Raw genomic sequence first — 15969 nt, 5'->3', positions numbered from 1 at the left:
GTACCATCACCATCCTTTGACACGTCTTCCATAAGGTATAAGCTAGCTTCTCGCAGTGCATACCCTCTTGCAATGCACCCCTCAATGTACCTTTTATTGCGCGCCAATCCTTTAAAACCTTTCATTAACCTACAAGAAAAGTTAACATATCAGCAAGGATGAATAATAGTTCAATAATAGTAATTCTCAACTTAAAAATTAAACAACAAAGTAAGAGGTTGTATTTACCTCTCAAAGGGGTACATCCACCTAAATCTGACCGGACCGCAGATTAAAGCTTCATCGGCCAGTAGAATCATCAGGTGGATACTAATAACAAAAAAAGATGGAGGAAAATACTTTTCCATTACGCACATTGCTTCCACCAGACTAGCTTTTTCTTTTAGAAGTTCATCTCTATTGATAACCTTTGCGCACAAAATGTTGAAAAATATACTAATACGGAGAAGAGAAACTCGCAGATCTTTAGGTAATGAAGTCGCAGTATGAACTAGCAATGGAAACAGAGATTGCATCATTACATGGTAATCGTGTGACTTGAAATTTTTCAGCTCCGGTGGACTAATGCTCACGCAGTTGCGAATATTGGAACAGAAGCTAGAAGGCACCCTTAAGTTCTTCAGCACTGTACAAAAAGATACTTTTTCATCTTTTGTTAAGGCAAACGATCCATCTTCCATTGTTGTTTTACCAGTTACACTATCCTCTTTCTCCCATAACCGTTTTTTAATACCCATCGCTTCCATATCTTTACGTGCATTTACACCATCTTTTGACTAACTATTACCCATGAGAGTGTTAACAATATGCTCAGTTACGTTTTTTTTTGTATGCATAACATCTGTACAATGACGGACTACGTTCGATCCCCAATTCGTCAAATCATAAAGTATGGACCTTCGAGAAAATAACGAGTGGTCAGAAACATCTTCATCGGCACCCCGGTGCAAACTATCCGCTTCTGCTCCTCTTTTACGTTTCTTTGCTGGTGGTTTACCCTTACCCTTTTTACTTTTCATATCTTTCACCATCTCTTGAACTTGCAATCCTGTTAGTGGCCATGGATCTTTACCATCTTCTACCCCTCCGCTAAATTTTTTTTTTTCAAATCTATACTTGTGTTGGGATGGCATCCATCTTCAGTGTCCCATATAACATATCTTCTTACTAAACGACAGCCACTCTGAAACTGTTTCTTCACCACAGGTAGGACATGCATAATACCCATGAGTCACACATCCAGCTAGAGTACCCAATGCCGGAAAATCATGAATGGCCCATAACAACCTTTCCTTTAACATAAATTCAGAGTTCGTGAAGCTGTCGAATGCCATAACACCATCATTCCATAGCTCTTTCAACTCCTCTATCAATGGATGTAAGTAAATATCAATATCGTTTCCTGGTGCTCTCAGACCCGATATCAACAAACATAACATGGAGAATTCGCGCTTCATACACATTGAAGGAGGAAGGTTGTACGGGCACAGTATCACCGGACAACAACTGTAATTCAGACCAAAGCATCCATTTGGAATGAAGCCGTCAGTTGCTATCCCAAGAGTAACATTTCGTGCTTCCTTAGCAAATTCAGGACAGAAATTATCCGCACACCGCCAAGCTGTAGAATCCACCGGATGACGCATAATATTAACATCTCTCTGTGCTCTAGAATGCCAAAGCATTGCCTCTGCTATCCATGGTATACTATAAAGTCTTTTCAGCCTTGTAATTATCGGAAAATGCTTTAACGTCTTTTGCGCAACTTGCAAAAGTTTTCTCTCATCATTAAAAACTCTTACGTACCGAGGTTCTTCACATACAGGACACTTCACCAATGAACTATTATCCTTCCAATAAAGTATACAGTCATTTACACAAGCATCATAAGTAACATAATCCATCCCCATCTCTTTAATAATCTTCTTGATATCTGGGTACTTTCATGGCATGTTGTTACCTTCGGGAAGCAACTCTTTCATCAGTTCTAATATTTCGGTAACATCGTTGTCTGAAATTCCATACTGAGTCTATATGTTGTTCATCATTATGGCATCGTACATTACTGAGTTTTCATTAGTACATGAAGGATATAATGGTTATCTTTCCTTCTCAGTCGCGGATCTCTTTTTCTGACCACACCTGCTGGTTCCAACATTCTCATCAACACATGCTGTTACATTCTCATCAACACCTGCTTCTACATTCTCATCCATCCCTTCCCTCACATTCTCATCCACATCTGTGGTAATATTCTCATTCAAACCTGTTGTAACATCATCATTATCTGCTGCACATTCAGTTGTAGTATTATCCTTATGTGTTAATTGTGCTGCTTGTACTGAACTTTCCCCATGATAGCGCCATGATGTGTACAGCTCATTCATACCGTGTTTGAGAAAATGAAATGTGTACTGAACTTTACCATTCATACAACGACGACAAGGGCATGAAAATAAATGACTCCCACCACCATTATTCTTGGAAAACTCTATGAATGACTTCACACCTTGTCTGTATTCTAAAGACTTACGTGGACACTGCATCCATTTCTTGATCACATCAGATGACATATTACCCTTCAAAATTGATATTTAACAGAATTAAATAAAATCACACATTCCTAGTGGTACAGGGTTGCCGAAGCCCTGTAAGTGAGCGACAGAAACATCCCCCAAAGAAGAGAGAATAAGCTACAAGTATCTTTTCCGAATAACCACCACTAGGATTGTTATCATCATGCTCACAGAGTACATAAAACCAGACTTATTTATACACAACTTAACATATAAACTATTATAATCATGCTAATACCAACTTCTATTATAATCAACCAAATAAAATAACTTAGTCCTAGTGGTACAAGGTTTCCTAAGCCTTGCAAGTTAGCGACAGAAACATCCCCCCAAAGAAGAGAGAATGAGCTACAAGTAGCTTTTGCGAATAACCACCACTAGGACTGTTATCATCATGCTCACAGAGTACATAAAACCAGACTTATTTATACACAACTTAACATACAGACTACTATAATCATGCTAATACCAACTTAACTTAGTCCTAGTGGTACAGGGTTGCCCAAGCCCTGCAAGTTAGCGACAGAAACATCCCCTCAAAGAAGAGAGAATGAGCTACAAGTAGCTTTTGCGAATAACCACTAAGTCAATATCAAAACAAAACTTCCTAACTTTAGTTCATTTAAACTTAAAAAACTACCTTACCATGAAGTCAAATTTCAAATCATGTTGAGCATATTTATGGAACATACAAACTGGAATATAGGTTACTACCTTAATAGATTCCGTAACCGGTGCTTCTTTTCTGTTTGGCTCTTGCCAAAAGGATCCTCTGTTGGCTCTACAAAGACCAAGATACAGAACAACACTAGCCAACTCAACCAAAACTAGAATAAACAATATAAGTCAGCTAAGCTCATACAAACTGGAATTTAGAGAGTGCTGGTGCACTCTCTTTCTTATCAGGTAACACTCTAAAATAAAAACTACACCATGTCTAACAGCAGTATGCATCTTTACACAGAAAAAAAAATTCAAAATCTACATAAAACCCTAAAATCAGTTCAATCTTTCAAAACTTATACCTTCTAAGTCTTCACAGTTCTTCAATCTTCAAGTGTTCAAACCCTAACAGGAAATAAGAAAAAAAATCGAATTAAATTTATATGAAGAAGATTAACAAAACATAACTCATATGAAACAAATCTTTTTAGATTCACGGATTAAAAAATGGAAAAAATAAAAATGAAATGAACCCCTAAATAACAGATCGAAAATAAAGAGATGGAACCCTAAAAATTGAAAAAGTTATAACGATTAACACTTACATAGATCGATGATTGAAAGTTATTGAAAAGATTAAAGAGATTTCTGTGATGTTTCTCGGCTGGGGAGGATGATCTCTGTGATGAAACTAGGGTTTCATCACCTGAGAACAGAGAAAAACCAGAAGAGGGGAGGAGAAGAGATGAGAGAAAAAAAAACAACTAGGGTTTCGATTTTATCCCACTGCTATCACGTGAATGGCACACTCGTGGGAGGAAATATCCTCTAGTATAACTAATCGTGGGTGGAAATATATTGCTAGGCGTGTGAGTCGTATGCGTACATACTCTAGGTGTGACGATCAACGTGTGACCAAGCGTGTGAGTGGCACGCTTACAAAAACTTTCGTAACGGCCCAAAAATATTCGTAAAGGCTTGAACCTGTTACTACTTTTTTAAAATTTAGTAATGGCTTCAACCTGTTACGAAAGTTTTTGTAACGACCATTTGAAACTGGAATTTTGTAACGGCTTATGAGCCGTTACGAATCTGTGTTACTATACCGGGAATTTGGTGTAGTGAAGACATCACCGCACGTCCTCACTTTCGACCTAAACTTAGATGTGACATTCTATTGACCTTTCAAAGGTTCCAGGAAACAGGAAGTAGTCGCGAAGTCAGTGGCGACGTTATGATTTCTGGTATCTACCATAAACCATAAACTCCTCCTTCAAAAATAAATCATAAAGAAAAAAATACGAATCATGGCTTTACATATTCTCCTAAATTTTCAGTGTTTCTTAGTATTACTATGTCTGCAGTTAGCATCTACTACAGAAATACCGATCACTGCTTCCACAGTTATTACCAAGCCTGGCTGCCAAGATAAGTGTGGGAACGTTAGCATACCACACCCATTCGGCATCGGCGATGGTTGTTTCATACATCGTAGGTTTGAAATAGAATGCAACGACAGTCTTCCTTCTGACACCAGACCAGTGATTGGTAAAAATATACCTGTAACAAATATATCAATACTGGATGGAGAGATGACAATCAGACTGAGATTAGCAACAGATTGTTCAGATAAGAGTATACAATTGGTCGATAATGAGATATCTGCATCTTTTATAATGTTTACCTTCTCTAATACAAAAAATAAGTTCATAGCTATTGGTTGTAACGCCTTTGCATATTTGGTGACGACTAATGATAACGCATCTATTGCTACCGGATGTTTGTCATCCTGTAATAAAATAGAAGATTCCACAAATGGAACTTGCAATGGCATTGGTTGTTGTGAGGCATCTATTCCGGCTGGGCTGCAGAGATATGAAGCGATAGTTATAGGCCTATCACCATCCGGGCGCAGGAATTTGAGTTTCAATCCATGTAGTTATGCCTTTTTAACTGAAAAAAGTTCATTCAACTTTTCTTCGTCATACCTCGAAAATTTCCGAAATCATGGGACCTTGCCGGTTCCCGCTGTGGTCGATTGGACTATTGGTAACCAAACATGCGAGGAAGCTCAAACAAACTTAACAAGCTATGCATGTGGATCTAACACTCACTGCATAAAAGGAAATAACGATGCGGAAGATTATCTCTGTCGTTGTAAAACGGGCTATGATGGGAACCTTATCTCAACCACAAAATTGTTTAAAAAGACCAAAATCAATAATTCATGGGTGAAAAAGACATTTAGATTTAGATACTGTTTAAATGACCAAAATTTTAAAAATGGTCAGGATGTAACCAGTTTCATCGTTCTCATTTTCAAATATTTTCTTATTTTTAATTGATGTAACCAGTTTCATCGTTTCCATTTTCAAATATTTTTTCTTATTTTTAATTTACACAGGATGTATCTAGTTTCATCCTTACTATGTTTTAAATTTAAGTTAGGATGAATCCAGTTTCATCCTTGATATTTTTTTTTTGTCCATTTCACCCGAACTATTTTTTAATTGTTCATTTGAACCGTGGTTAAAAAATATTTGGACAAATGACCCATTTTCCGTATCTCAACATGGGTACCGGTGGTCATTGCCAAGGTAATATTCATTGATTATTACCTCCGCCTCAAAAAAAAGGTGTTTCATTTATTAATTACATATAAAATCAGCCTATTATTTCGAAATGAATGGAGTACTATTTTTGTTTCTTTTGATAGACAATTACTATTGCCAGTGAGATTTAATTAGTTTTGAAATTTTATCTGAGCTCACCGTTACGATATATATATATATATATATAATATATATATATATACCGACTCTTTTCAACTTCTTTCCGTGGGATAGATATTGATGACTGCAGAGGGATAAACAACTGTACTAGTATGGGAGCATGAAGTAATTGCTTAAATAAGGAAGGGACCTACGAATGTTTTTGCAACAAGGGATACAAACCTGAAATCAGAAATCATATCTTGGAATGCTCTCCTATTCAGAGTCGGAGAATAGTTAACGAGATTGTTCTCGGTAAGTAATTTAGAAGAATTTATCATCATTACGTATAATGTCTCAACTGTTGAATAAGGGCATCCAATTCAAAATCAATTGGCAATGAGTGGAGTGGCACCACATCTTATTTGGATCTAGTCTAAGGAGTTAAGCTATGTGGGGCTATTTTAGTTTTCCAATATGCCCCTCCACATGTAGGGCTCTGTGAGTCCTCTACATTGTGGAGCGTTATATGGTTGTCCTATCTTCTTGGGTCTTACGGGGTCTTACGTCTCATACAGGGCCTAGTTCTGATATCATGTTACAATACGGGCATCCAACTCAAAACCAATTGACAATGAGTGGAGTGGCACCACATTTTATTTGGATCTAGTCTAAGGAGTTAAGCTATGTGAGACTATTTTAGTTCTCCAACATCAATAACAGAGTACATTCATATTTGGATGTGATAAGTTAGTAGAATGGGCAGGGCCGTACCAAGCTTTTCAGGGGCCTTAGGCGAAAACCGAAAATATGGGTCATAATTATTTTTTTTCAACAATTGTTTTAGTAAAAATACCGATAACATAAGCATGTTTCCAAAAAACAAGCAAACAAACATAAATAAAAATAAATTTGAAAAATCCTCTTTGAAATAGTTCTGATCGATGAACTTACTGTACCTGAATGTCAAGAGATGCAAGATGCAAAGACTAAACCGTTTCGCAAATGGTGAAATCAATTTGTGTGAATGGGTTTAGCCGTTAGGTTTTTACTTTCCTGTACTAGACTGTCGAATAGGACTAAAAATATAATATTCCATTGGGCCAAAATAGTTAAGACGTTTGCTGACAATAATTTTTTTTTTCTTCTAACCGGCGAATACACAACACAACCATTGTATATTAATAGTATATATATTAAAAAAAATTTGGAGCCTATGATCCCGGGGTCCTAGGCAATTGTCTATGTTTTCTATAAGCTTGGTACGACCCCGAGAATGCATGGATTTATTCAACAACCTAATAAATAATTATTAGGAGGCATTTTATTTATTTAATCAGAGAAAAACTTCAAAACTTTAGGTGCCACATGGTTGACACATCACGATGATGTTGATATGCATGATGTCCATAGGTCGGGAGTCATATATCATTTTCGTGTAGTTGAAATTTTCTCGTGAGGTTGATCTGGTTGATTAGGGCTGCATAAGATCCGCCCGATTTATCGAAACCCGCCCGTACCCGTTAAACCTGTGGGTTTTTATTCCGAACCCGTCCGTAGTTGGTTATGAATATAAAAACCCGCTATAGTTGGGTTGGTAGTTGGTTATTAGAGAAACCCTCCCAAACCCACCCGAAAAAACCCGATAAATATAGACCATGATAAAAACTAATCATAGACCTTCATTGGTCGAAATTAACCCTAGTAGTAGATAAGGGAACTTGGGGTATTTGTATTACAAAAGCTATCGGGCCCGTATTTTGATATAATATTATATGCTATGGGCATTTGGAAATTTGCTTGATATTATATATGCCTTGGCAGTAGACAGTCTCTCATGTTTCAGAATCATTAATTACTGATTAGTTACCTTAACGTTTCCGGTCAACATAGTCATCTATATGATCCCACTAGTTAGAATGATGATATTGAAGACGACTTTAAACCATTCAGTTTTACTCTCTAGGTTTCCAAATGTGCTGAAGATGATGATTGCAGGCGGAAAAAGGATTATTAGTCAAATCGATCCCGATAAAAGAAGAAATATAGGGAAAATGTTATTAAGCACGTACAATTATTACCTCAATGTCATGAGCCCCCAAAATATGGGGAAGAGAATTTTTTCCAAGTGGTTGTTATTAGTAACGAAAAGAACAGTCCATTTGTAAGCACCATAATGAAAATTTTCAGTTGTGTCGAGACACATAAATCTAACATGCATGTTTTACACATAAACCTGGTAATTTTTCTTTACTAAAAGCTGAAGCGGGTTAAAACCCGAAACCGACCAACCCGTAACGGACGGATCAAAAACCCGCCCTATACATGAGCAGGCGGGGTTGGTTATGAAAATAAAAACCCGTTATATTTGGGTATATTAGGGTTGGTAGTTGGTATCAGCTGAAATCCGACTAATCCGACCCATGTGCAGCCCTAAGTTGATTCTTTCTGATGACATAGGCACGAATACTCTATTCGTCTCTGCATCACTAAAAAAACCAGCCATTTGATATGATTGATAAGCTCCCGCCAATAATGTATATCAAGCAGTAAACAAATAAATCCACAACAATTAAGCCTTTGAAATTTTCTTTCTACTTTTTAATTCATGCAGGGGCCAGCCTAAGCTTATCTCTTCTACTTGTGACCGGCTTTGGGTTGTATTCGGTATATAGGAAAAGAAAGCACATGAAAAAGTCAAGGAGGAATTCTTTAAGCAAAATGGTGGGCTGATTTTGAATCGGCTGCTTGATGAACGGGAAGAAGATACAGAGAACGGTAGGAAGGGCAGTAAAATGGGCAAAGGAGAAAAAAAACACCAATCAATTGCTACAATATATACGGAGAAGGAGTTAAGCAAAGCAACTAAAAACTATCACGACAGTCAAATCCTCGGACGAGGAGGGTTTGGCACGGTTTATAAAGGAATTTTATCGAATGGAAAATTAGTTGCTATTAAGAAGACGAAAATAGTTAACTTGGACCAAAATGAGCAATTTATAAGCGAAATTGCTGTTCTATCACAAATCAATCACAAAAATGTGGTTTAGCTCTTGGGTTGTTGTCTCGAGAGCCAGGTTCCTTTACTAGTTTATGAATATGTTGGTAATGGGACTCTTTACCAACATTTACATGAATGTCTTGAGAACCAAGCGAGCCCTGCTTTTCTTTCATGGGAAAGTCGTTTGAGGATAGCCTCGGAAGTTGCAGGTTCATTGGCCTACTTGCATGCTGAGGCTTCCATACCCATAATCCACAGAGATGTTAAGTCAAGTAATGTACTTCTAGATGACGAGTACAGAGCAGAAGTTTCAGATTTCGGTGCTTCAAGGTTGAATCCTACTGATCAAGCTCAGTTAAGCACAATTGTTCAAGGTACATTTGGGTACTTGGATCCAGAATACATGCTATCAAGCCTATTAACCGAGAAAAGCGATGTTTACAGCTTCTGAGTTCTTCTTGTGGAACTGCTAACAGGTAAAGAAATATTTTCTCTAGACAGACCTGAAGAGGACAGAAATCTTGCAAATTATTTTAATTCTTCTATGAAAACCAACAGGTTGTTTGCGATTCTCGACAGTAGTTTGGTACAAAATGATAATGAACGAGTCAGTAGTGTGCATGGACACCAACAAATCCAACAAACGGCTGAACTTGCACAAAAATGCTTAAGAATGAAAGGAGAGAATCGACCTACAATGAAAGAAGTAGCAATGATATTACACGTATTGATGGTGATATCTTCTAGTTACCATGGCATCCTGGATGAGGAGGATACAATGCATACAAGCAGAGGAGAACACATGCTCTTGTTGGAATCAGCTGAACTACTATCTTACACTGATAGTATAACAACAATTGGTGATAGCATCAAAAGGATATCAGCATTAGAAACTGAGGGACGTTAATTAATGTTTATAGCATAATATCATTTCTCTCTCTGTTTACTACGTATTCAAAAGGCTACTTATTGGCTTAGACTAGAATAAACTGCGCGATGTTCTTGGGGAGTTTGTATACCAAAACAAATCAGAGGTTTTAACTGGGGTTCCCCGATCTGGTGGTTAATACTCATTGCAAATTGTCTATTGTATAAGATAAGGTTTGACAAATATTTTCTTATTCTCCCTACATGTATATATGTTGAACCAGCTAAGTGATAAACTTTTACATTGCACAAAATACATATATATGTGTCATTTGATTCGAAGGCTGTAAGTGTAGTGAAAAAAAGTGGAGTATATTTTGCATTTTCGGTGACTCTGTGAGTGGATAAACATCATCTGGCCGTGGACCTTGCCAAATGATATGTGTTTTGCCAGCAGTCAGCATAAATATTAAGGGGACCAATAATTTGTGTCGTGTCTTTCCATAAAATAAAACCACAATATTTGTGTCCTACACAATACTGGCACCTAGCCACCTACTGATTTTGAGTACATTTGTCATATATTTATGGTTTTGGCCAACCTGTTTTAAATCAACCATTTTCCACAGAATTTTGTGTCTTCATACAAAAGGAACTAAAAAAGACTAGATCTATGTTATAAAAGGCGCTGGGTGAAGAAAGGCACCAAGCTCATTGCCTAACCTCGCCTGGGCGTCCAGAGTAAAAAAGGAAAAATATTGGTCATATCGCCTCCATTTGACGCCTTTTTTTGCTAGTTGTTAGGCCTATGTTTAGTGCGCCTTTGCTGCTTAAGCGCCAAAGGCGCTTGAATTTTATAACATAGGACAAGATAAACAAGACAAAAGGTGGTACTTTATCCCATTTTTTACAAGGCAGCCTTAATTAGCTAATTAATGTGTATCGACGGTTATGTTTCAGATCTTGTCCAGACAAGTACTAGGATACTAGCATGTTACCGTTAAAACCAAAAAGACCTGGAAGGTGCTGCGTGCACTCTATTTCACAGTTGAATGAAAATAGTTGCCCTAGTGCAGATTTGGTGCGTGCACATTGTTTCTTCCAGAATATAGGCATACAGTCATCTAGCTGAGAGCTATGACAATGAGATTTGTTGCATTAATTGAATTATTATTAGAGCTGTCAAACCAGCCAAAACCCGCGGATAAATCCGAACCCGGCCCGTGAAAACCCGTACCCGGCTTGGCTGGTTGTATTAACAAGCCGGGTTAGGGTTGGATAAACGCCGGCTTGTGTGAGAACGGATAAACCCGACCCGTCCCGTAAATCCGCGGATATAACCCGTATACCCGTAGTCCATTTATGCCGCGTGTCCCTATCAGTTTCTATACGTGTCTGAGTCTGAGCCTGAGCATAAATAAAACATAAGAGAAAAAGAGAAGAGAAGAGCCCTAGCAGTAGCAGCGTTATCTTCTCTGAATCTCTGCTTGATTTCTTTCTTCTTCTCTGAATCTACACTCTACAGGTATCTTCTTCATCTCTTTATCTTTTGGTCTTCATCTTTATTATGTAAACTGAATCAACTGATCATTAGAAGAACAATTTTAGAGATTCTGAATCTCTGATTTTTTTAATTTCATCATTTTAATTTTTCGAACGATTTTGCTTTCAATGTTTATATGTATGAATTGAAGATCATTCAACAGAAACATGTTTAAATTACATGGATACTACATGTTTGTCTTCATAGATCTGATGATTTTGGTTTTGACCTTTAGCTTCAACCTGAAATTACTGTCAACTCCTCTATTTTGTTTAATTTCTTAGGATGTTATTGGCCCAATACCCCCAAACTCAGAAAGCAATATGATTCATGCATACGATTCACATCTCAGTCTCTCTGCTGAGTTGACGAATCGCGACCTTGTTGTCGCCATGGAAACAAAATTATGCTTCAACATATTAATCTGAGATGGAGATTTCGATGTCTGATCAGTTGGTTAACTCTCTGGTAAGATTGATACCTTCTCTCGTTTCTAAGATCTAAGAACCCTATTTTATGCGCGCCGTACCTTTTTTCTTAGGTATTTCTTTTACTTTGAACATGACATTTTGCTACCATGTTGGTTTCAAATCTTAGGGTTTTATATTTTCACTTCAAATTCTCATTCATGATTATGATAGATTATCTCATGTTTAACAAATTGGGTGAAATGAATCACTGTCCCTCTTCAAATTCTCAGCTCACTGTAATGATTTTTTAGTTTTGTTGGAAGATTTATTGCAAGAATTATGCAATTCACTTGTTTGAAGTGTACAATTGTTCTCCTTGGGGTAAGTGCTCGTCGATGTGGTCTTTATTAGTCATGTCATGTAAAAGTTGATACTTCAAAAACTAGCTCGTCCATCTTTTTCTCTCAGTATCACTTTAGTATAGCAGAGGCTTAGGAGTAGGAAACTAGCTTGGTGAATTTAAACTGTTACTCATATTTGCCCGGTAGCAGAATGAGCGATATGATCGCGGACTGATATTGGTAGTGTCATGTTTTAAGAACAAGAAAAAGATTAAAAGTACGGGGAAGTAGAAAAAGAAGTTCCAGTAGATATCGAGTCATGATGCATATGTAGAAGCTTTCCATATAACGTTAAAGTTGAAGTTAATCAAATAACCTCAATCTGCAAGAAGCCCACATGGGTGGAATAAACAAGCCCAGGTGCTGCGACTAACATTCAGGAAAGCAGAAGAAATCCAACAAGTGCAACACCATTTTCTTTTAACATATATAGACTCAAGCATAAGTTCTGTAGAGTGCGCTACCATATTCACATATTTTGATGCTGTTCAGACATTTACAATAGGAATATTTAGGATGATTCTCGTTTTCATTTTATTTTCTTCATATTGTCTAATAAGTAATGTACTGATTTTTGTGTCTTTGACCTATTCTTTGTGGCTCCATCCAGATTCCAGGATGTCAAGTGTACAAGAACAAACTCATTATAATGATGTTATGAGTAGTGACGGTGAGGATGATGATGTTGAGATGGTAGATCCTTTGGATGGCTCTACAACTGTTGATTGTGCACCTGCACCAGTTTCAGGTGAAAAGGAACATAAACTTAGATCTGATGTTTGGGAATATTTTGATCTCATTAAATATAAAGATGGATCAAAGAAGGGAGTGTGCAAGGCTTGTAAAGTGGGATATAAATATGATAGCCAGAAAGGTGGAACCTCATCTATGAAAAGGCATAAGTGCCGTGAGCGTCATTCTCAGGACATAGGGCAAATGATTTTATCTTCAAAGAATGGCCAGTTGTCTTCCCGCTTACGCAAAATTGATCAGATGAAGTTTCGGGATCTTATTTCAGAATTACTCATTGCAAGAAATGTCCCATTGGCTTTGGTGGAGTGGAAAGAATTTAGGGACATATGTGCTTATCTAAATGAGGATGCTAAACCAATATCAAGGAATACTGGGAAAGCCGATATCGTCAAAAAACATAATGCACAAAAATAAGTTATTCGAAACATATTGAAACTTGCTCCAGGTACGATTCAAAATGCTTTTGCTTCAGTTTCATTTGCTTTCTCTTCTGAAATTTTCTGTTTAACCAATAGCCAATTATCCCAAGAAGAAGTATGACTATGCTTACTCCAACACCTGTGGATCAGTTTGAAGGATTGGTTAAACATATGCCTCGCATGTTCCATTTCAGTAAACTGTAAATGTACATCGCGTTAGAAACTGTATCTAAATGAAAAATCATTATCATATACTCTATATATTACCTGATGATTCAATCACAACGATACGAGTCTTCGTTTGTTTTCTTGATCAGCTGGAAGTCTTTGTTCGTCAGGTGTACAATAGTTTATGAGCTCGTTAATCTCTAATTTTTCATCTGGTGGACAACTACAGTTATAGCTTCCAGCGTGTTGCTGCATATAACATCTTCTCCACACTTGTGTGGTTCTTTACATTCATCAATATCTGTGTAGAATAGATGCAACTACTCATCAGGTGTTTATCACTCGTGCACAAGGAAAAAGTAGACATTTTGTATTGGATCATATAGCTAGGAATATTTTGACTCATCTGAATCTAATTTATCGCATCGTAATTAATTATGATAAGATTTGATGATATGTATGTGTAATCCTTACAGGTAGGATGTGTCTAACATCAGACATGTGGACCTCTATTACGACTACAGGGTATATAAGCCTAACTGTCCACTTTGTTAATCAAAATTGGGAACTAAAGAAGTATCTACTGAATTTTTGTGAACTTCCACCACCTCATACAGGTGAAGCACTTACTTGAGTGTTCAGATCTTTTATTTTATGTGCATGTGATATTTTACTTCAGTCTTGAGTCTTGACTCTTGAGATCTTCCACCACCTCATACATGTGAAATTGTGAACTGAAGTACTTAATTGGGACTGGGAGTTTAACTTTTGTGTTCCACTACCTCATACAGGTGAAAAGTTTTCTGCCAAGCTATTTGCAATGATAGAAGATTGGGGAATTGAAGAAAAAGTATCCAACATCACCTTGGATAATGCTGCAAATAACGGAGCTTGTGCTAGAATTATGCAGAGTAGACTTGTTGCAAAGAAGATCCTGTTTAACAAGGGAAAATACTTTCATGTGCGTTATTGTGCTCACATCTTAGCTCTTATTTTAAAAGATGGACTTGTGAAGATTGATCCAGTTGTGCTTAAGTTAAGAAAGTCAGTGAAGTCGCTTAAAAAGTCCCAAGTAAGAAAACAAAAATTCTTGGACATTGTTGATACTTTAGGAATTTCTGCAGTAAGAAGGGGTGTTCGTCAAGATGTTAAGACAAGGTGGGTTTCCACTTTTATTTTGTTATACAGTTAAAGAATGTTATTATTGTTTATAATATACTCATTACTCATTGAATGTTTGTTACTTTTTTTTATTCAGATGGAATTCAACTTATCTTATGTTAGACAGTTGTCTTGTGTATAGAAGTGTTTTCGCTCACTTGAAGGAGGTGGATTCAGACTATACAAACTTCCCAACTGACGAAGAATGGGATCAAATTGAAGTGGTCACAAAGTTCCTCAAGACGTTTTATGATCTCACAACTTTGTTTTCTGGTAGTAAGTATCCTACCTCCAATCTATATTTTGAAGGAGTTTGTCAAGTTCAGGTGTTATTAAAAAAAAAAAGCACAAATGAAATTGAATTCATTAGGGACATGGTGAAAGAGATGCAAGAAAAGTTTAACAGTTATTGGGAGAAGTTAAGTCTTATATTAGCTATGGCACTTGTGTTAGATCCTAGATTGAAACTGAAGTATCTAAACTTTGCTTATTCCAAGTTGTATCCTGATGTAAGACAATTGGAAAGTAAAGTTTCTGATGTGCGTGAAGATATGAAAAAACTTTATAATGAGTATTACACCTTGTCAAGAGCTTCCGGTAGTGGAACTCAGAATTTTGGTATTCAAACTGGTGCAAATTCTGCCCATCAAGGAAGTGAGTGGATCCAGGTAATTTTGGTATTCAAACTGGTGCAAACTTTATGAAGTTATATTATATGTCCTCCTCATTATAGAAGATAACTGGTCCTTACTTGCACTCACTTATTACTTGTTTCATGCAGGAATATGTTGCAGCACAGGAAAGTGGTGGTGATCTGCAATCTGACTTGTCAGAGTTGGATCAATATCTTAGCGAGAAATATGGATTTGTTAATCAACCGCTCGATATCCTAATGTATTGGAAAGCCCAGGAACAACGATTTCCAGTACTTTCAAGAATGGCAGGGGATATTTGTCAATTCCTATTTCAACCGTCGCTTCGGAATCTGCATTCAGCATTGGTGGAAGAGTAATTGATCGGTTTCGCAGTTCTTTATTACCTGAAAATGCTGAGGCGTTGATAACAACTCGTGATTGGAAACATGGAGTTGGTAAGTGTGCCTAAGTGGCACCGCGTAATTCAGTAATACTTCATTTAGTTGAATGTGTAAATTTCATATATAACTTTGATTGTTTTTATCCATGTAGGAAAAGAAGATATGGATGAAGACAATGGGATTATTGGAGAAGATGTATTAGGATTTGAACTTGGTGCAGTGGAGGATAGGACAGATGAGAATGGGGAAGTAAGTTCTTA

The 15969-nt window shown here is 37.0% G+C and overlaps 1 protein-coding gene across 1 annotated transcript; it reads left to right on the top strand.

The window, feature by feature from the left end:
- Positions 1-5811: 5811 nt before the first annotated feature.
- LOC113360784 (wall-associated receptor kinase 5-like) lies at positions 5812-9858 on the top strand. The gene is made up of 4 exons (XM_026604247.1): positions 5812-5836; positions 8565-8617; positions 9028-9325; positions 9428-9858. Exons 1-4 carry the CDS (start codon positions 5812-5814, stop codon positions 9856-9858), a joined length of 807 nt encoding a protein of 268 aa, XP_026460032.1.
- Positions 9859-15969: the final 6111 nt, after the last annotated feature.

The sequence above is a fragment of the Papaver somniferum genome, chromosome 3 (assembly GCF_003573695.1).
Source record: "Papaver somniferum cultivar HN1 chromosome 3, ASM357369v1, whole genome shotgun sequence".
NCBI lineage: Eukaryota > Viridiplantae > Streptophyta > Magnoliopsida > Ranunculales > Papaveraceae > Papaver > Papaver somniferum.
This window is presented reverse-complemented; position numbering and strand designations above follow the sequence as displayed.